The sequence below is a fragment of the Amblyraja radiata genome, chromosome 7, assembly GCF_010909765.2.
Source record: "Amblyraja radiata isolate CabotCenter1 chromosome 7, sAmbRad1.1.pri, whole genome shotgun sequence".
In the NCBI taxonomy this organism is placed as follows: Eukaryota; Metazoa; Chordata; class Chondrichthyes; order Rajiformes; family Rajidae; genus Amblyraja; species Amblyraja radiata.
In genome coordinates this window covers 43,701,495-43,721,598 of record NC_045962.1, presented here as the reverse complement: position 1 = coordinate 43,721,598, position 20,104 = coordinate 43,701,495, and the positions used below count along the sequence as shown (strand labels likewise).

General features: G+C 44.3%; 1 protein-coding gene across 1 annotated transcript in view; it reads right to left on the bottom strand.

The window, feature by feature from the left end:
* Nucleotides 1-20,104, bottom strand: part of pfkl (phosphofructokinase, liver type) — a 60,938-nt gene that overhangs the window by 9,349 nt on the left and 31,485 nt on the right. The window contains exons 6-14 of the mRNA XM_033024340.1: nt 19,863-19,907; nt 15,076-15,184; nt 14,594-14,689; nt 14,115-14,207; nt 11,182-11,307; nt 9,289-9,353; nt 7,336-7,399; nt 4,170-4,316; nt 3,533-3,603 (exon numbers count right to left, since the gene is read on the bottom strand). Coding sequence (XP_032880231.1) covers nt 3,533-3,603; nt 4,170-4,316; nt 7,336-7,399; nt 9,289-9,353; nt 11,182-11,307; nt 14,115-14,207; nt 14,594-14,689; nt 15,076-15,184; nt 19,863-19,907 — 816 coding nt within the window. The remainder of the gene's footprint in view (nt 1-3,532; nt 3,604-4,169; nt 4,317-7,335; nt 7,400-9,288; nt 9,354-11,181; nt 11,308-14,114; nt 14,208-14,593; nt 14,690-15,075; nt 15,185-19,862; nt 19,908-20,104) is intronic.

Sequence of the window (20,104 nt, the reverse complement as noted above, 5' to 3'; positions counted from 1 at the left end):
TGAGGAGTAATGATGAAAATTATGAGGAGCAAGCTTTGTGCAGCAGGAGGGTCAGGAGTCTTTTAGTTTAGTTTAGACATACATCACAGAAAGAGGCCTTTCAGCCCACCGAGTCCGTGCCGACTAACGATCCCCAAACAATAACACTACACTATCCTATGTACACACAAGGGACAATTTACAATTTTTACCGAAGCTAATTAATCTACAAACCTGCACGTCCTTAGAGTGGGATCTGGGAACAAGGTCACTGCCGGAAGGGATAGCGAGTTGCTGCAATATGAAGCCCACTATCTGAAGCAGATTCAATTGGAAGCTGACTGGATAAAGACCATTGGGCCACAGGGAAAAGGACAAATAAGCGAGTTTCGTATTCCAACTGCGCATGCCCAGGTCATAGGTCATTAGCTATAAAACAATCTCGGTAACGGTGCTGCTGCATTGTTTGCAGGTTTGCTTTTCGTCCGTAATCGGGGTCGGGGTCGGCTCGGCTCTCCGTCGCTGCGGATGCTGTTGATTTGCTGTTGGGCCGTCCTCGTCCCCTCCCCAGTGACCCGTTCCTGTCCCGACCCCGGACTTGCAGCCATTGGCCCCAGCTCGGCTCTGCCTGTCCCGCCGGGTTGGCCGGCAGTCCTCTACCTCCACCCCCCACCCTCAGTCCAACACCAAGATCATGTTGAATATGGGCAGCCGCCGGCCCTGCTCGAAGACGGGCGCTGCTGGAGTCGTTCTGGTCGGAGAGAGAGTCTGCGGACGGGCTCCTGCTGGCCATGGGCAGGCCGGGCGCCCGCTGGAGCTGTTTGTGGTGCTGGCGGCTGCAGCAACCTCCTCCCCCTCCCTTGCCCAGACCCAAGCCCAGAGTCTGGTCCAGCTCCAACTTGGGTCTGAAGGCCGCCTGCAGCGCGGCAGAGTCTAGCGCCGGTCCGGAGAAGGCTGAGCCCAGGCTGGTGCTCTGGCGCAGGCAAGGCCGAGGCCCTCGCTCTTCCTCGGGGTTGTAGATGAAATGACCGAGGCCCTTCTCCCCCGATTGCTCAGTTTGGCTGGGCGGCCAGCTCTATGAAGAGTCCTGGTGGTTCCATAGTACTTCCATTTAAGAATGACGGAGGCCACTGTGCTCTTCTGGACCTGCAATGTTGCAGAAATTGTTTTATACCCTTCCGCAGATCTGTGTCTTGACACAATCCTGTCTTGGAGGCTACGGACAATTCCTTCATCTTCATGGCTTGGTTTTTGCTCTGACATGCACTGTCAACTGTGGGACCTTATATAGACAGGTGTGTGCCTTTCCAAATCATGTCCAATCAATTTAATTTACCACTGGTGGACTCCAATCAAGTTGTAGAAACATCTCAAGGATAATCAATGGAAACAGGATAAACCTAAGCTCAATTTTGAGTGTCATAGCAAAGGGTCTGAATACTCATGTAAATGTGATATTTCAGTTATTTATTTTTAATTACTTTGCAAAAAATTTTAAACACCTGTTTTTGCTTCTTCATTCTGGAGTATTGTGTGTAGATCGAAGATTACAAAAATGAATTTAATCCATTTAAAAATAAGGCTGTAACGTAACAAAATGTGGAAAAAGTGAAGGGGTCTGAATACTTTCTGAATGCACTGGATCTCGCCCACTGATGAATCGAGGATCTCACTATTAAAGTGGACAGCCTGAATAATCTGGGGTTTTGGCCCTTCCAGATTCACACCCCAAGGTGAGCACCAATGACTGATGGGGGGAGATTAAGAGCACCATCCGCCCATCTCCTTTGAGGGCATGGGTGAAAACTGTTTGGACTGAGTACAGACAGTTTGCGATTGAATATCCTGCCAAATAAATCAGTAATTAGTACTTGCCAAATTTGATACTAATGGTAAATTGGTGCTATACTGGACAGTGTAGAAGGTTGCTGGAATTCCTGGAATTCACAGGCTGGGGTGCCTGACGCCAGCTTATTGGGCAACTGGTGGAAGGGTGGGGTTACAGTGCCCTGGTCCACTGTAACCAAAATCTGCTGTATAGAGGTCTGTTATTGTGAGGGTTACTGTATAGACCACAAAAGTGGAAGAGGGAGTGGCAGCTGGAATTTAACTCAAAATGATGTATTTTGGGAAGTTAAGCCAGGAGAGCTTAAGAATACTCAAAGAATGGGAGGGCCTTGTGGAGCGTTGTTAAACAGAGAGACTTTGGGGTACATGTATATAGTTCCCCAAAAGTGGCAACGCAGGGAACAAGGGGTATGGAATGCTTGCCTTCATTGGCTGGGGCTTCACAATGGCTGCTGAATATAGTTCCTGCCGCAGAAGGACAAAGGAGGTAGAGGTTGCTGCCGTGCAGTAGACACTGAGCTTTGTGCCAAGTATGATGGACGTTGATTACTCTTTCACTGGTGGCGAACTGAAGGTGATAGTAAATGTTGTCACTGTTGTTTACTTTTGATAAGAAGCGGCTTCTATGATATAGAAAGAATGCCACAATACATCTATACTGCTCACTTGTATCTCTCCAGAGGCCTCAAGTTTGCTATTGTTCCCTCCTCCAGCACAAAGCTGTACAAGCTTCAGAGGCAGTGTTGTTCAGATGAGATAACTTGGCAGAGGACCTTAGTTTAGTTAAGTTTTGAGGAAGGCACAGTTAGTAACTTCACAGCTCCAGAGACATGGGTTCGATCTGACCTCAATGCTGCTTATGTGGAGTTCTCCCTGTGACCACATTGGTTTCTTCCAGATTAGTCTTGTTTAGAGATACAGTGCCGAAACAGGCCCTTTGGCCCACCGAGTCAGCGCCGACCAGCAATCCCCATATATTAACATTATCCTACACACACTAGGGACATTTTACATTTATATTGAGCCAATTAACCTATAAACCTGTACGTCTTTGGAGCGTGGAAGGAAACCGAAGATCTCGGAGAAAACCCATGTGGTCACGGGGAGAACGTACCGACAGCACCCGTAGTCGGGATCGAACCGGGTATCTGCGCTGAAAGTGCGGTAAGGTGGCAACTCTGCGCCACCGTGCCGCCCCCTAATCCGGTTTTCTCCCAGATACCAAAGACATATGGGTTGAGAGCTACTTGGCAACTGCAAATTGTTCCCCGTTTGTAGGTGAAGGGGAGAATCTGACGGGAATTTGTGAAGAATAGAAAATGGGATTAATGTAAGCTAAATATAAATGGGTTGTTTCTGGTGGTTGGAGTGGACAGTGGGCCTGTTTCAGTGCTGTCTCTCTGAGATTCTATGATTTATGTTATCGTGATGAAGTATTGCTGTCATAATGACAAACTGACGGAGATTCTGGCTCAATCATCCTTTCTTACAGACACCACCAAAGATACTGCTCCTCTAGTATCTTTGGACACCACTGTTAGAGTCCACTTTGGCCGCGTGATAGTAGCTAATGATTGGACACCACTATTGAAACTAGCAGTATGAGTGATCCCCAAAACAACCTCTTCTGTTTTTCAGATGCTGCAGAGAGCAGCATTGCATCCACACAGTCAATATAGATCATTAGGATTGTGGTAATAATTACCGTTTAGTGCCCAGCAGTGACCCGCCTTGTCCAGTCCAGCCTCCAACATCACGCCAAATCACTTCCTTAATCTGCGGGAAGAAGAGAAGGCAATCCCTGGGTTACTTTCATAAGAGTGTAAGCACATTGGTAATGCCATGTATTGGACCTCTCTTCTGTGAATAGTCATTGCCCCCAAGATCTGCTTAACATCCATCTTTTGTTCTGAATGTGAACAATGCTACAAACATTTATATGGAAGCACAATTTGCAGTAGCCTGGTGATCTACCAACACCCATCTCCCTATAAACATAACTCTTCTCCAAGTCTGGTCAATTGCACTGAAGACCTACTACATCTTTCCCTGCACAAGCACGCAGCGAGCAATGCCATCAGCTATCAACACCTCCACCGACTGAGCAATTCTGAGATCGCTCTTCTCAACAGCATTTAAATAAAGGTCTCACCACCAGAAGTGGAAAATACCTATTGATACAGCATATCTATCTCCAGGTAAACTCCTCCATGGTCTCAGAACAGGAGCAATGCCAATGCTGACAAACTCACGTCCACCTGGATAGAGTTACATCACTGCTGTGACTCACACAAACAAGATCACGGGGGGGGGTTGTTGCACTGGACTTAAGAGCCTCTTACCTGTCCTGCGGCAAAGCCTTCCAGCCCATCGCTAACAGTGTAGACCACGTGTCCTGCTGATAACCCAACTCGGACTGCCGAACGTACAGCTGCATTCATCCCTGCCGCTGGAGCGCCGATATTTACGATGGCCATATTGAAATTACTCTGGAAATGGGAAAGCACAGGTGTCAGAAAAGCAAGTCTGGAGAGAAGGAATAGGTGATGTTTCAGGTCGAGACCCTTCTTCAGACTGATGTCAGGGAAGTGGGCGGGACAGAGATAGGATGTAGTCGGAGACAGTAAGACTGGTGGGAGAACTGGGAAGGGGGGAAAGCAAGGGCTATTTGAAGTTAGAGAAGTCAATGTTCATACCGCTGGGGTGTAAGCTACCCAAGCAAAATATGAGGTGCTGTTTGCGCTGGGCCTCACTGACAACAGAGGAGGCCCAGGACAAAGGTCAGATTGGGAATGGGAGGGGGTTAAAGTGCTGAGCAACCAGGAGATAAGGTAGGTTTAGGTGGACTGAGCGGGCAGAGGTGTTCAGCGAAACGATCGCCGAGCCTGAGCTTGGTCTCGCCGATATACAGGAGTTGACACCTGGAACAGCAGATACAGTAGATGAGATTGGAGGAGGTGCAAGTGAACCTCTGCCTCACCTGAAAAGGCTGTCAAGGTCCTTGGATGGAGTCGAGGGGGGAGGTAAAGGGACAGGTGTTGCATCTCCTGCAGTTGCAGGGGAAAGTACCTGGGGAGGGGGTGGTTTGGGTGGGAAGGGACGAGTTAACCTGGGAGTTGTGGAGGGAACGGTCTCTGCGGAAAGGGGTGTAGATGGGAAGATGTGGCCAGTAGTGGGATCCCGTTGGAGGTGGCGAAAATGTTGGAGGGTTATATGCTGTATGCTGATCGGGTGGAAGGTGAGGACAAGGCGGACTCTGTCCTTGTTACGAATGGGGGGAGAGGGAGCAAGAGCAGAGTTGCGAGATATCGAGGAGACCCTAGTGAGAGCCTAATGGAAGGGGGGAACCCGAGTTCCCTAAAGAATGAGGCCATCTTCGATGACCTGGTATGGAAAACCTCATCCTGGGTGCAGATGCAGCGTAGACGGAGGAATTGGGAGTAGGGGATGGAGTCTTTACAGGAAGCAGGATGGGAAGAAGCGTAGTCTAGATAGCTGTGGGAGTCAGTGGGTTTGTAATAGATGTGTCTAGATTTGCTGAGGAGATTTAGAAACATAGAAAATAGGTGCAGGAGTAGGCTATTCGACCCTTCGAGCCTGCACCGCCATTCAATATGATCATGGCTGATCATCCAACTCAGTATCCTGTACCTGCCTTCTCTCCATACCCCCTGATCCCTTTAGCCACTAGGGCCACATTTAACTCCCTCTTAAATATAGCCAATGAACTGGCCTCAACTACCTTCTGTGGCAGAGAATTCCAGAGATTCACCACTCTCTGTGTGAAAAATGTTTTCCTCATCTCGGTCCTAAAAGATTTCCCCCTTATTCTTAAACTGTGACCCCTTGTTCTGGACTTCCCCAACATCGGGAACAATCTTCCTGCATCTAGCCTGTCCAACCCCTTAAGAATTTTGTAAGTTTCTATAAGATCCCCCCTCAATCTTCTAAATTCTAGCAAGTACAAGCCAAGTCTATCCAGTCTTTCTTCATATGAAAGTCCTGACATCCCAGGAATCAGTCTGGCAATATACAGGCATAAGACCAGAGGAGATATCAGATATTTGGTGAAATATGGAGATCACTGCGTTTGGTTCTTGATGAGAGATCTATGTAGTAAAGGGGATGGTACCTGCCAAAACAATAGCTCTACTGTAACAGAGCCCTTTCACAAGGTGCTAAAAAAGCTGAGATAACTCAGTCACATCAGAACTGGTGGTTAATAGCTGGCAACAGACACCACATTAGCCACATTAGCCCTGCTACACATGCGCTATGCCCACATGCTGGATGTAGCAGAAGAGGAGACCTGTGCTTAAAACCAGATGATACTCACAAGAGGCTAATAAACCTCTCAAGCATGTTCTGCCATTCAATTAGTTGGCTGATCTGTATCCAACTCCTTTTACACCATAGTTCCATATTTAATATCCCGATGAAATAAAATAAAATTAATCTAATTGACCTCCAAAACAATTTTGGGGACAGTTGTTCAGTTCCATTGCATGTTCAGTTAGAAAAAAAAATGCTTCCGGAAGTCTCTCCATTCGGTCAAACCTTCCATTTTGTTATTCCCTATCTTGTCACATTCTCCCACAATAGGAAATAGTTTGCTCTAGAAACAAAGAACTACAGATGCCGGTTTACACAAAAGTGCTGGAGCAACTCAGTGGGTCAGGCAATATCTCTGGAGAACGTGGAGAGATGATGTTTCAGGTCGGGATCCTTCTTCAGACCGATCATCAGTCTGAAGAAGGATCCCAACCCGACACACCACCTATCCATGTTCTCTAGAGATGCTGCCTGACCTGCCATAGTTACTCCAGCACTTTGTGTAGTGTAGTTTACACTGTTAAATACAGTCTTTTCAAGCAGTTCAATTGGGCGATTTCATAATCATCTCCTTACAATGGAGCACGAGTCTAACCAATGCACCCAATCCTCATGAACCCTTTATCCCAGCGTTACTGCAGTGAGCCTGACCTTCACTGCCTGCAAGGTTAACGTATCCTTCCTCTGGTGCAGAGGCCAGACTTGTGTCAGGGGTTATGGGGGATTATTCTCCTGCGGAGAATGGATTTAGGAGGGTGAGATAGATCAGCCACGATTGAATGGTGGTGTAGACTTGATGGGCCGAATGGTCTAATTCTACTCCTATCACTTATGAACATGAAAGGAGGACTTTCATCTGAAAGCAGCTCAAAAAATGTGCATTCAGCAACACTGTGTATAATTATTGAATAACAATTCAACCCCCTCCGCACAGTTTGTCGTGGATATATATATAGTCTCTTATGAGGTTTCATTCTGCAGTTGGAGGAAGCCACATGTTATCTGCAACCAACCACAGCCCATACATTACTTGCCATTTTAGCACCTGCTGGTGACTGAATCCTATGCAATGCAAGTGCCAACAAACACCGTGGCTTTGTTTGTGGTTCTCCTGATGCTCTAATACAAGAGGTCCTAATTGGCTGTATACTTGACGCATTGTGGTCACAAATTTACCTTAGTCATAGCAGGCTTCTGGTGAGCCAGCAGCTTGTAGATATTCCAGTTATTCTCAAAGCTCCTGCAACAAAAGGAATAAGAAAGTGCTCAATCAGGGTTTGGATTCCACCTGGATTGTATTCTAAATCACAGACTAACAGGGCAGGGCTTGAACTTCCTTTTTAATTTGAATGGAGAATATTCAAGAAAAGTATTGCTCCATAAACTACGCCAAAAAGGCAAATCATGTGAGAACAGTTGGAAAGCTCATTGTACAGCTGCGAAGAAAGCATGGAAAACTGGAGCTCCTAACTGTTTATGCTGCATTTAATGCAAGTTTAAGCATCTCCATTAAATTGAAAAACACAGCATTTACTACATTTTCTTGTGGCTGCATAAAATAAAGTTCTATTCAGAACCTTTAAAAAAAAAAGGCCCTGAGTAAATAACTGTGAATTTTTAAAACTCATTGTCTTCAAATTGGATTTCACTCTTACTTGGTCTACAAAACATGTGCTGTCAATAACGCTAATGCTTAACTGAAACTAAAACTTACGAAATTGAGCTGCAATACATAAAAAGAAACGTACTAGATCATGACTGGGTCATTTGCAGTGTTTAAGCCCAAACTGTGTGCCAAAACATGGCTTTGCTTGCCATGTTGACCCCTGGGAAGTAAACCAATGCTTAAAGCCTCCTGTAACTGTGCAGCGTTGGGGCCGGCTGCCATTGAGGGAGGGAAGATGCTGGGTTCTCCAGTGTATGTGCATACATCCTCGAATCCTCTAATCACACAAGGATTCTTGTGCTTCTAGTGGCCACCTCTGCCTCAGAGCTGTTCAAGGAGACAATGCAGTTCCCAACTGACAGGATAGAGTAGCAGCAAACAATGAAAGTATCTGCAGCTAAACCCTTTATACAATGCAGATTACTGAACAGTGAGATGCTTTTCCCAGCACATCAATGTGACAGCTCACAAAATGCTGGAGTAACTCATTGGTACAGGCAGCATCTCTGGAGAGAAGGAATGGGTGACGTTTTGGGTCGAAACCCTTCTACTGAAGTCTTTTGTACAGAGGTCAACCAAATTTTTTCCCCCAAACACCCATTTGACACCTACTGCAGTCCTTTAATCAACCTTCTCTAATACATTGACAGAAACGCCAATCAGGTTAGCAAATGTAATTTGCCATTGAATAGTCCACACTGGCTTGCCTTTAGCAACTCAAATCTTTCCACGTGCGAAAAAATGATTCACCAGATTATTGCTTCTAAAAGTAGCTTATACCAGCTGATCTGCAGTCACCTAGCAAGTCAACAAACCCCAAACTGGAGGTTACTTGATCCAGACATCTGTCAACTATTCAGTATCTCGGAAGATCCAGAAAATTATAGCAAGCCCTTCTGTAGCATTCAATTTACATCCCTAAGCAATTGCATTGTATCCAGACCCAGAGGCTTGCTAACTTTAACACCCACGCCCTTATCAATCTTCACCCTTTCCATGACCTCTCTCTATTACTTCTGCTTCTACTGAGATTTTTGCAGCATCCTTTTCCTTGGTAAAAAGTGATACGTAATATTGTTTTGTATTGCAGTCATGCCCATTGTCTCTGTGCAAAGCCCACCTTCTTTATTCCTAATTGATCCCTCTTCTCTCATATTACTTATCCAATTATAGAATTATTCTGAAGTGCTGGGTATTTATTCCCATTGATGTAATGAACATTTATTCCTCAACCAATATCAATAAAGCAAACCATCTGGTCACCACATTAGTTTACTGGATCTTGTTGTGCACAAACTGGCTGCAACATTCTCCCTGAACAACACTGAATACACTTCAAAAAGTACTCAATTGTTTACAAAGTGATTGCAACATCTGGAGGCCATGATGGATGGGATACAAATGGAAGTTTAACCGATAGATTGCAACCGAGATCGAGGGGGAGAACAGAAGCAAGGCCTTACCTTCCACGTAGTGTGATGGCTTCATCAAATCTCCGCTCATCCATTGATTTCTGAACATCCTTGGTCTAGAAATGAAGCAAAATGAGGAAAGTGAGTTTCTGGCCTCTGCACAAGTTCAAACAACTTGCCCAATGATGAAAAAATACATTTTCTCCTCAATCTCTTCCAAATATGTACAGTTCCATGAATACCAGCACTTACTTCAGCAAGTGAGCTACGAAATGCACCATTGTCGCTAGTCTTGCTCTCACCCTTAATGAGTGAGAATGGGAGGTAATTATACGAGTCAAGAGTGTTTGATTGTCATATGTCCCAGATTTTCCCTTCATTAGCTCAGAAGCATTGGTCAACAGAGCACAGCCAAATCGTCAGAACATAGGTCTAATGTCAGATCTTGGAAGATTGGTTATTACCATTCTGATTCATATTTTGATGTTAAAATTCCCATCCTTACATTCAAATTCCTCCACAACTTCATCCTCAACTATCTTTGCATTCTCGACAACCAACTGGAATCTCTACACTACTCTTATTTTGACCTCTTACATATCCCAGTTTTTCAATGCTCCGCTTTGACAGCTGAGCCTTCAGTCCAATCCTTTCTGCCTCCTGCTCTCTCTCCCCCCCCTCATTCACACAGCTAATCTCTTTAAACAACCCTTTGGAAACATTGTCTCTATAAACATTGATCCTTTAATCATCTGCAACATATTAATTAGTTAATTGTTAATTCGTTAACATTCTTGGATCAAGGCAATGCGATCAACCATGCGTAATTTAACCCTATCAGCTCAAGTATCACAATGGCAAACATGTATAGTTCCTCTTCCAAGATTAAAAGGCATACTAGAAGACAAGAGCCTAGACCTCTCATCTCCTCCAGAGTCTTGCAAGCCTATATGTTTTAGTCTGCTTGAGCTAATTCTACCAATCGCTTTTATCTATGGTTACTAATGATACCTATCACTATGAAAAGGCGAAGATTGTTATTGATGCTTGATGTACATGTTGATCTCTCACTTAACAAATTATGCCGTTAGGCCCTCATAGATGCGCTTCTGAACAAAATAGCCACATACTGAGCAGTGGTATCGGCCAGATGCAGTCTTAACAACCTTGTTGTTATACCACTTAATACTGCAGAGTGGTGCACCTCTGGAACACTTGTCCAATCCCATATCCTGGGTGCCTGTGCTGGCAAATGCCATTTCTCCAGCCATAAACTGGGATGGTTCAAGGTTCTCTAAACTCCAGTGAACAAAGAAAAATACCTCCTCATTCATCAGGAGAAAGCCTTTGCGCCCACGCACCTGACCTTGGCAATTAGAACTCCAATGAAGCTTGAAAGGCCAACTGGAAGCGATTACTATGCACCTTGTACAAGAGAGGGTGAGGGTGGAGAGGAGGGTGAGGGAGGGAGAAGGGGGAGGGAGGGAGGGAGAGAGAGAGAGGGAGGGAGTGAGGGAGAGAGGGACACACACACACACACCATGGCAGGTGCGGCAGCTGGCTGTATAGCTGGAAATTAAGAACCATTGCAATATGTGACTGCCACAATCAGGAACAGACAGTGGAACACTGAACAATCCAATGTGCAATCCATACCCATGGAGATATCACAACCCTCTTCCAACAACTAGATGCAAAATGTTAAACTCTCGCTCTACAGTTATATGAAAAAGAAACCTGTCAATAAATTCTCAAATATCTCTGCTTTATCCAAGTTTCAAATTGCTCACTCTCTAGAAAGTACTATGATTTCCATTTCCTTACATCTCGCTAGCACAAAGGGATGAAGTGGACAGCATCAAACTCATAGTTTGGAGTAAGAGACAGGCATTGGGGTAGTCCTTTCAGCAATAAATCTCAACAGGGAAAGCATCAAGCACCCACCAGCTGCACACACTCCATCAGCGGCAGTCGCAAGGCCTGGTTACCACTGAGGCTGACGACACAAGACGAGGTCTCTGGCGAAGCATCCAGCAGTGTGAGTACAGCCTCCATGCCCATCTTGCTGCTCTGAGGATGGAGAAAGGAGAAATATCATCAGACAGCAGGAGAAAACAACTAAGAAACTTAGAAAATAGGTGCAGGAGGCGGCCATTCGGCCCTTCGAGCCAGCACCGTCATTCATTGTGATCATGGCTGATCGCCCCCAATCAATAACCCGTGCCTGCCTTCTCCCCATATCCCTTGATTCCACTAGCCCCTAGAGCTCTATCTAACTCTCTCTCTTTCTCCCTCTATCTAACTAGAGGGAGAAACAATTCAGACTGGATAAGATAAACTGGGGTTTGAGCAGTTTCATATAGAATGCAAATACCATCACAGCCATTTGGACTGAATTACCCATTTCTGTGCTCATTTCTATGCTGTGATGTAGAAATGTTAAAGACGTACCCTGAAATGCTGATAGGTTCCTAAACAAAATGCCCTAAAGTTTATCTAAAAACCCTTGGCATCTACTAGTAGCAACATATGAATGGGCAATTGATTGCATACAATGACTATAACATTAATATTTATGAAACCTGCCAACCTTACATCTCAGCTTTAACCAATTCAAATATCAGCAAACAAGACCGAGGCATTTAATGGAAATTGTCTGATCTCCTTCTGTACCTTTGGGTATACTCCTGGAAAATAACTGTTCCGACAAACGTACAACAGGGGAATTTCCATCTTCCCAAGGAAAATCACACCAGACTTTTTTTCTTCTCCAAACAGTATAAATATCTCTTATTGGTCAGATAACTTCACATTTGTTATTTTCATAGCTAGATCTGTTTTACTGCACCGTCGTAATGAGTGAAATAAATACGGGACCTTTTCTGAATTTACCCGACTTCATTTTGATTTGCTTTAAAACAAGATCAGAGAAATATTTTATCCAAATATGAAATATGTTATCACCAATAAATAGGAACCTTAAATGAGAATGCATGTAACAACGCACAAGGCATGATTAGTAAGTTCACAGATGACACTAAAGCAGGGGCCTCCAAACCTTTCAGTATGAGGGCCACATTATATATTCAGCACATTTTTGCAGGACGTAGGAAAAAATAAAGAAATGTCAGTATTATAAATTTAATATCTCTACCTGTCTGTCTGTCTCTCTCTCTGTGTGTCTCTCTCTCTGTGTGTGTCTCTCTCTCTCACTCTTTATCTCTGTCTCAATGTAAACCAAAGAAGCTCCGCTCTATGATCTTTGATGAAAACTACCACGGGCCCAGTCTTCTCCAGCAGGGTGGTAATGATGTCGGGTGGGGCTGGGGGGGGCGAGTGTCCTTGGAGCCGAGGGAGAGGGAGGGGGATGGAGTGGCTGAAGGTACCCGGCACGGTGTCTCCCCACCCCTGGGTTGCAGACGGGAGGGGCGGTGCAAGTGGGGCGCTGTTTTATCTCGCTAGCACAGAACCTGCTAAATAGCCCGCTGCACGGAACGTGCTAAGAGCTTGCTGCGGGCCGGATAAAATCTCGTGGCGGGCCGGATATGGCCCCTGGAGTTTGGAGACCCCTGCACTAAAGCACGTGGTAACGTAGAAAGAGTAGATAGAAACATAGAAAATAGGTGCAGGAAAATAGGTCCATTCGGCCCTTCGAGCCAGCACCGCCATTCAATATGATCATGGATGATCATCAAAAATCAGTACCCCGTTCCGGCTTTTTCCCCATATCCCTCGATTCCCTTAGCCCAAAGAGCTCAATCTAACTGTCTCTTGAAGACATCCAGTGAATTGGCTGCCACTGCCTTCTGTGGCAGAGAATTCCACAGATTCACAACTCTCTGGGTGAAAATGTTTTTCCTCATCTCAGTCATAAATGGCCTACCCCTTATTCTTAAACTGTGACCACTGGTTCTGGACTCCCCTAACACCGGGAAATGTTTTCCTGCATCTACCCTGTCTAATCTTTATTATATTTTATATGTCTCTATAAGATCCCCGCTCATCTTTCTAAATTCCAGCGAATACAAGCCCAGTCGACCCATTCTTTCATCATACGTCAGTCCCGCCATCCCGGGAATTAACCTGGTGAACCTACGCTGCACTCCCTCAATAGCAATAATGTCCAAGATGGTTATCAAAAATTACAGCCAATCTTGATCAGCTGGGCAAGTGGGCTGACGAATGGCTAATGGATTTTAATGCAGATAACTGCGACGTTTTACATTTTGGGAAGTCAAACCAGGACAAGACCGTCACAGTGATGTAGGGTCTAGGGATGTGTGGTAGAATAGAGGGACCTAAGAATACAGGTACACATTTCCTTGAAAGTGGCGTCACAGGCAGATAGGGTGGTAAAGAAGGCTCTTGATACATTGGCCTTAATCAATAAGAGTATTGAGTATAGAAGTTAGAATGTTCTGTTGTTGTTGTGCAAGATTTTGGCGAGGCTGCATTTGAAGTATTGTATTCAGTTTTGGTCACAACTGGAAGCATATTATTAAACTGGAAAGAGTGTAGGGAAAATTTACAAGGATGTTGTCAGGACTCAAAGGCATGAGTTATAGGGAGAGATTGGGCAAGCTAAGACTTTCTTCTTCGGAACCCAAAATCAGAGGACATAGGTTTAAGGTGAGAGGTGAAAGATTTAATAGGAAGCTAAGGAGCAACCTTTTCACTCAAGGTGGGTATATGGAACAAGGTGCCAGATGAGATAGCTGAGGCCGGTACTATAACAACATTTATCCAACTGCAGTTAGGGAATAGAACTTGTAGCTTCCCAACTAACATGTTGAGGGTGTTTGTAAGAGCCATTTGGGGAAGTCGCCTGGTGAAGATGTTGCTGGTCAATAACACTCAGAATAATTGCATTCACTCACCAGAATTCGATCGAACGCAGAAGGTGTTCCTCCTCGCTGAACATGCCCCAAGACAGTGACCCGTGTGTCAAATCCGAGGCGCTTGGAAACAAGCTGGGAAAAAAATATATAAAACAGAAAAACAAAAATTACCCGGAGAGGAAGGGAAGGTGGATACAAGAACATGGAATAGAGAGGTTATCCTCATAGATTACTACAAACTGAATCCACGTGCTAAACATCCATGAACTGGAACCTAATCATGTAGACTCCAGTCTCCACATAACTTGGTTGTTACCCCAAGATAACTTCAAATAACTTGGTTGTTGCCCCAAGAATTATATTAATTCTACAAACAATTCACTGGCCTTGTGTGTCAAGTAGTTAGGATCTGCATTCTTTTAGAAGTCCAATAATTAAAAGGACATTTCCCGGGAACAGTCTATTTCATGAAACCATTTCAATGATGTTCTCACTGCCTCTGATTCTCTCATACCTACATCTTTTACATAGTTGGAGCTGATGGGATTTCCATGCCGGTCGATTGCGCCCTCTGCAAGGATGATGATGTTCAGTCTTGAGCCTCTACTGCGACTCTGAAAAAAGAACACATTCAGTTGGTTAGTCAGACTTAGAAATTAGCTGGTATCACCCGTGGCTTAGTGGGTAACATTCTCACGTAGTGCAGAATACGGAGGGGTCAAGACCATCAGTATACATTATTCCAAAGCAGTCTATCAAATTACCAATGTGTCCTCAACAGTGCACTTGCTTAAAGTGTGTAAGCATTTCTACTCACACCGAACAACCTTAGCAGTGATATTCTTGATGACAGACATGGCTAATAGAACTAATCAACATTCAGACACTTGATCAAGTTGTATTATTGGATTTGCTCCCTTAAAAAACAGTCGTGATCATAATTCAGACTTGCAGAAATTGCAAGAGACTCGTCGTCATCAAATGTCCAACTGTTGCATACCTCTCCAAGTCTCTGACACATAAAATCTTCCCAGCCATCCTCTGGAGGGGCCTCTGGGATGAAGAGCCAGTCAGCACCAGAAGCCAATGCAGACACCAGCGCAAGGTATCTAAAAAAAGATTGTGGCAAACAGTAAATGAAAAACTCTAGCTGATAATGCAACCACGTATATAAAAGCAAGCAGCACAATGACAGGACATTCTGCTCAAAATGATCAATATCATTTTCACTCCCCAACTTGCCTTAAACGGCATATTTTCCTCTTTAATGCTAATCAAGCTTTCTCCTTACAATGGATTATGCTTTTATGGATATTGTATGTTGTGATAATGAAGGCTACATTTTCAACACCTTGAGAGAATGGTTTAATTTGGTTGGGACAAGCAAATTTAATCTACCCAACTCACTAATCGAGAACGCATATCCAATGTTACTCTTTACAAACTTTAATAAGAACAAAGATCAGACAACATGTCAACCCATGACGAGTCTCTTGTAATTTGTGTATAACAAACTGGGGGATAGGAGTTAGGGTCAACAATCAGAATCTTTGGTCAGGAGAAGACAATTAATTACGTTATAGCAGTGAAACAAGTCATGAAGCCCACTGGCAACTTCTTAGCCCATCAGAACTACCTTGGAATTCTTTCTCTCACATTCATTTGACTTCTTATCGAGTCCACATCACAAGATTAGAAATTGATCAGCCAGAGCTAAGCGACATGAACGCTTTTTCCTTGACCCCATTCATTGCTTAAATGTATTTAGTGTTCACTGTAACTACTCCCTGTGGTGCTGGAATGAAGATTTTTACTTTCTTCTGGATCTAATTTTTTTCTGCATCGTGTGCCTTACTATGTGTAAAGTGACTGTTGTGTATTTGTTGCTTGGAACGGCTTTAATTAATACTCGGATACGGGAGTAAACTAACAAGCTTCTTTATTCAAGGACGCCACCTTGAGTCTCTCCTGCACATGCGTACCATAGCGCAAGACATCACATATCTTAATTATATGTCATACATAACACTCCTCCCCTTTTAACTTGGAGGCAGGTAACATCATTTCTGTTACATACACCTCACTCCTCCCCCTTTAACTTGGAGGCAGGTAACCCCATTTCTATTACATACACAGCACTCCTCCCCTTTTAACTCAATTTCACCTTCACGGATTATGCTCTTTACCTAACATAATTGATGAATACACTGTTGCAAAATTGTATTATTAAAGTCATCTTACAATACATCCTCATAACTGTAATAATCATATCTAAACCACGGTATATGCTCGTTACCTAAAATATAATTGATTATTACACTGTTACAAAATTGTATTCTTACAGTCATCTTACAATATTACATCACTGTAATAATCATATCTAAACTTAGCACATAATTTTTTCATTCTACCCGTCTTCCTTAAACCAAATACATTACCCCTTGCTTTATGTGTTATCATTTTCCGTTCCCTTGTGTGTAAATTGCGAACTCTTTCTAATCACTCTAGCTCTGCCTGTATCTCTGCCTCTTCCCTTTTTCAATTTTCCAATCTTAGTTTAAAGATTTCTTCCTGTTCCTGGTATTCTGCTAAAGTTAACGTTTCATTTTCTGCTTCATATATTTGCTTTGTTTTCGGTTCATTATTTGTAGGTGGGATCGGACACATGGCTGCAGGTTTTCGTTTTCTAGCAGCTTCCCCTGTCGCTCAATTTCCTGGCGCTGCGTTTTTGTTGTTGTTCTTGTTGTTTAATGAGATTCTTGTTGTTTAATGAGATTCTGCAATGCATAACAATCTGTCCATTGCTCAATGAAGGAGGCTCCATGCTGGACTGTAGTGAAGTGTCCTAATCACAATCGGTCCTGCATACCTTTGTCTCGACCGACAAGGGTCTCTTCTTTATACTTTTCTATTAGCAGCTTTTTACTCATTGTCACACATTTATTTAACCGTTCTTTGTATCGTTTAAGGCTTTTCTGTTGTTCATCTATTTGTCTTCTTAAGTCACATTTCTGGTTATTCATCAAGTAGGATCTATATTGTCTTTGCAATACAACAGCGGCTTTGTTTTGCACTCTGTATAGTTTTCTTGCTTCATAAGCAAGGTAGTGAAACTGCACTACAACTGCTGTATATTTCCGTTTGAGGAAGTCTTTCCTATACCAACTCATACGGAGTACTGACTGAACTTTTACAGTAGCCCTCTTTTGCTTAACCTACTGCCTAACCACCATACCCTTGTAGGCAGCCTGAATGGTAATAGTTGCATACCTCATTGACTAATATTGCACAAACTGGGAATGCCCTATTTTGCATGCTTTGTACCATCTCTGGATTGCTTGTCACATAGCTCTGTAGCGTCCACTTGATCGGTACCCACGGACTGAAGCTTGCCAAGTGACTACAGCCGCCTCAAGAAATGTTTTCTTGTAATGCACATCATTAAGAATGACTTAATATGGCGTGCTGCCTTGATTTTCTCAACCAATTCTCTGGCTTTAATCCCGTGGTAGTAGGCTTGAATACAAACCACTGCTTTTCTCAAATTGTTATAATGTCTCACGTGGACATCTCTTATCTGGCAAGCTCTGTATCGTTGCTGTACCGCAATGGCAGACCAGCGTAGTTCCTTGAAATACTGACGCTGTTTATGCATCTGACAATAAATCTGTATGACCTTGGCAGATTTGTGCATGCACCACAATTGCTTTCGAACAACCATTTCAGGTAGACAGCCTGAAGCAGTACAACGCTGCTGCCTACCTTCATGTAAGTTTTGCGATTACTTTCCATTTGAAGGTGTGCCCTATAATGGGTTTGTAATATTATAGTTGCCAATCTCATTGCCCTGTATGGGCGGTATACTCTGTGCATTCTAAATGCTGCTTGTATTACCATTGCTGCCTTCTGTTTGTTCCGGTTCTCTCTCCGTACCTTCATACCCCTGTATGCAGCTTGAATAGTTAGGGTTGCCCTCTGGATGGCAATGTCCTTTTGCATTTGACTTTTTTCCCCATTGCACTTGACTTTTATCCCTTTGCACTTGACGTTTGTCCTTTGAGGGACTCTCTGCTCTCTTTAATTCAAGCTTCTTGCCTCTGGATACTCTTGGAGGTTTTGGCGAGTAATGAGCCATTAATGCCTCCTTCCAATCCTCGTATGTTTTATCCGTGGGCTTTGCTGGCCACAGCAACGTACGTAAGGTGTGATAACCCTCTCTTCCTAAGCCTAATATGAACCATGCTCTCTTCTTCTCCTCTGCAGTGATATCATTGGAAATGAAACAAGCCTTCAAGACTTCGGTCCATTTCTCAAAATTACACCCAGAATCTAACTGGGGCAACTTTCCTACAATTTGAAAAGCCATGCTACCCTGTTGCTATTCAGGTGCACTGTATTCTGTTCTCTCACTGTGTTTTCTGCCCTGGACTTAATCCTTTTACATTCTAAGAAATTATCCAGCCCACTGACTATTACTAATTCTTATAATAATAGATTTATACTAATAAACCAACATTTCATGTTAATAGCCAACTAGAACATTTTAAACCATATTCCTGCTAGACACACAGATTTACTATTAACAGTGAACAATGCATTACATCCAAACAGTCCCGCTTTTACTGTGAAAGAATTCACCGGTCCAGCTTGTTTGCCTATGGACTCCGGTGCCTCCGCGACTCTCGGGCTGTCCCCACCGTCACTGTTGCTACTGTCCGTGCCGTTGCTGCCGCTGGCCCACTGCTCCGCCGACTTGCCTGCCTGTTGGCTCCACGGCGCAGCCTCGCTCTGCTGACCCCCGTTGCTCTGCTCATTGCTAGCTCCACGGCCTGGCCTAGCTGCTGCTGGCCCCAGCTGCTCCGCCCGCCGGGACTGTGTCTTCCGGCGGGGGCTGGCGAAGTGCTGTATCACCGCTTCTCTCGCGGGGCGGGTTTTCTCTCTCGGCCTGTCCGCTTTCTCACTCGGCCGGTCCGCTTCTGTCGCGCGGCCAGACCCTCTTTTCTCGAGGCCAGACCCGCCTCTCTCTCGGCCTGACTTTCTCTCACGTCCGGGCTGACTCCGCTCGCGGCCATCTCTCGACCGGGCTGACTTTGCTCCCAGCCGGACTGAAGACTCGGCTGTCGTCGCTGGACCTGTCCGTGGGCTACACGGTACTAACCCGACGTCGGTGGCGGCTACTGAGCCTGGCCGTGAGCTTCACAGCCCAGGAACTCACCCGAAGTCGGCGCCGGCTGCTTGGGCCTGGCTGTGGGCTGCACAGCCCTGGAAAACATTCCAGGTAAGTTGACACTGTCGCTGTCCTGCTGGTTAGGCTTCTAGCTTCCAATTCAAAACCATTTGGCGCCAAATCTTTTTGCTTGGTGCTGTTCCACTTTGTCTCCAAATACAACCTCTTTTTTAACTTTTTTTCTTTTTCTTGACCGTCCTTTTCTTTTCTGTTCTTTTATCCTCGTCGCCAATTGTTGTGTATTTGTTGCTTGGAATGGCTTTAATTAATACTCGAACACGGGAGTAAACGAACAAGCTTTTTTATTCCAGGCCGCCACCTTGAGTCTCTCCTGCGCATGTGTACCATTGCACAAGACATCATATATCTTAATTATATGTCACACTTAACAGTGACCATCCCATTTCCTCTATTACTATCGTGGCAATACTTCCAAAGGATTTCATGAGCTCTTAATTACTTTACGGCATTGTTCTGAAAACTTGATGACTTCAAATAATATTCTTGAATTATTAACTTTTAGATTAAGTATTGAAATAAAAAAATAAATTGCCACCTACCCACAATGCCTGCCCATGACTTCAAGCACAAAGGTCCGTTGGTGACTGTGGAGTGAAAATAACTTTATTACTGCAAGACAAAGTTCATTTACCAGTTTGAATCCTGCCTCTCAGGTGCAAGAGCCAAGAGTAAAATCCTTTCTATCGCCCAGTCATGGGTCAGTTAATGCATGTCAAATAAACACATTTCAGCACATTATTAGCAATGTAGCTCAACCACATAAATGGCTATGGTGGGAATG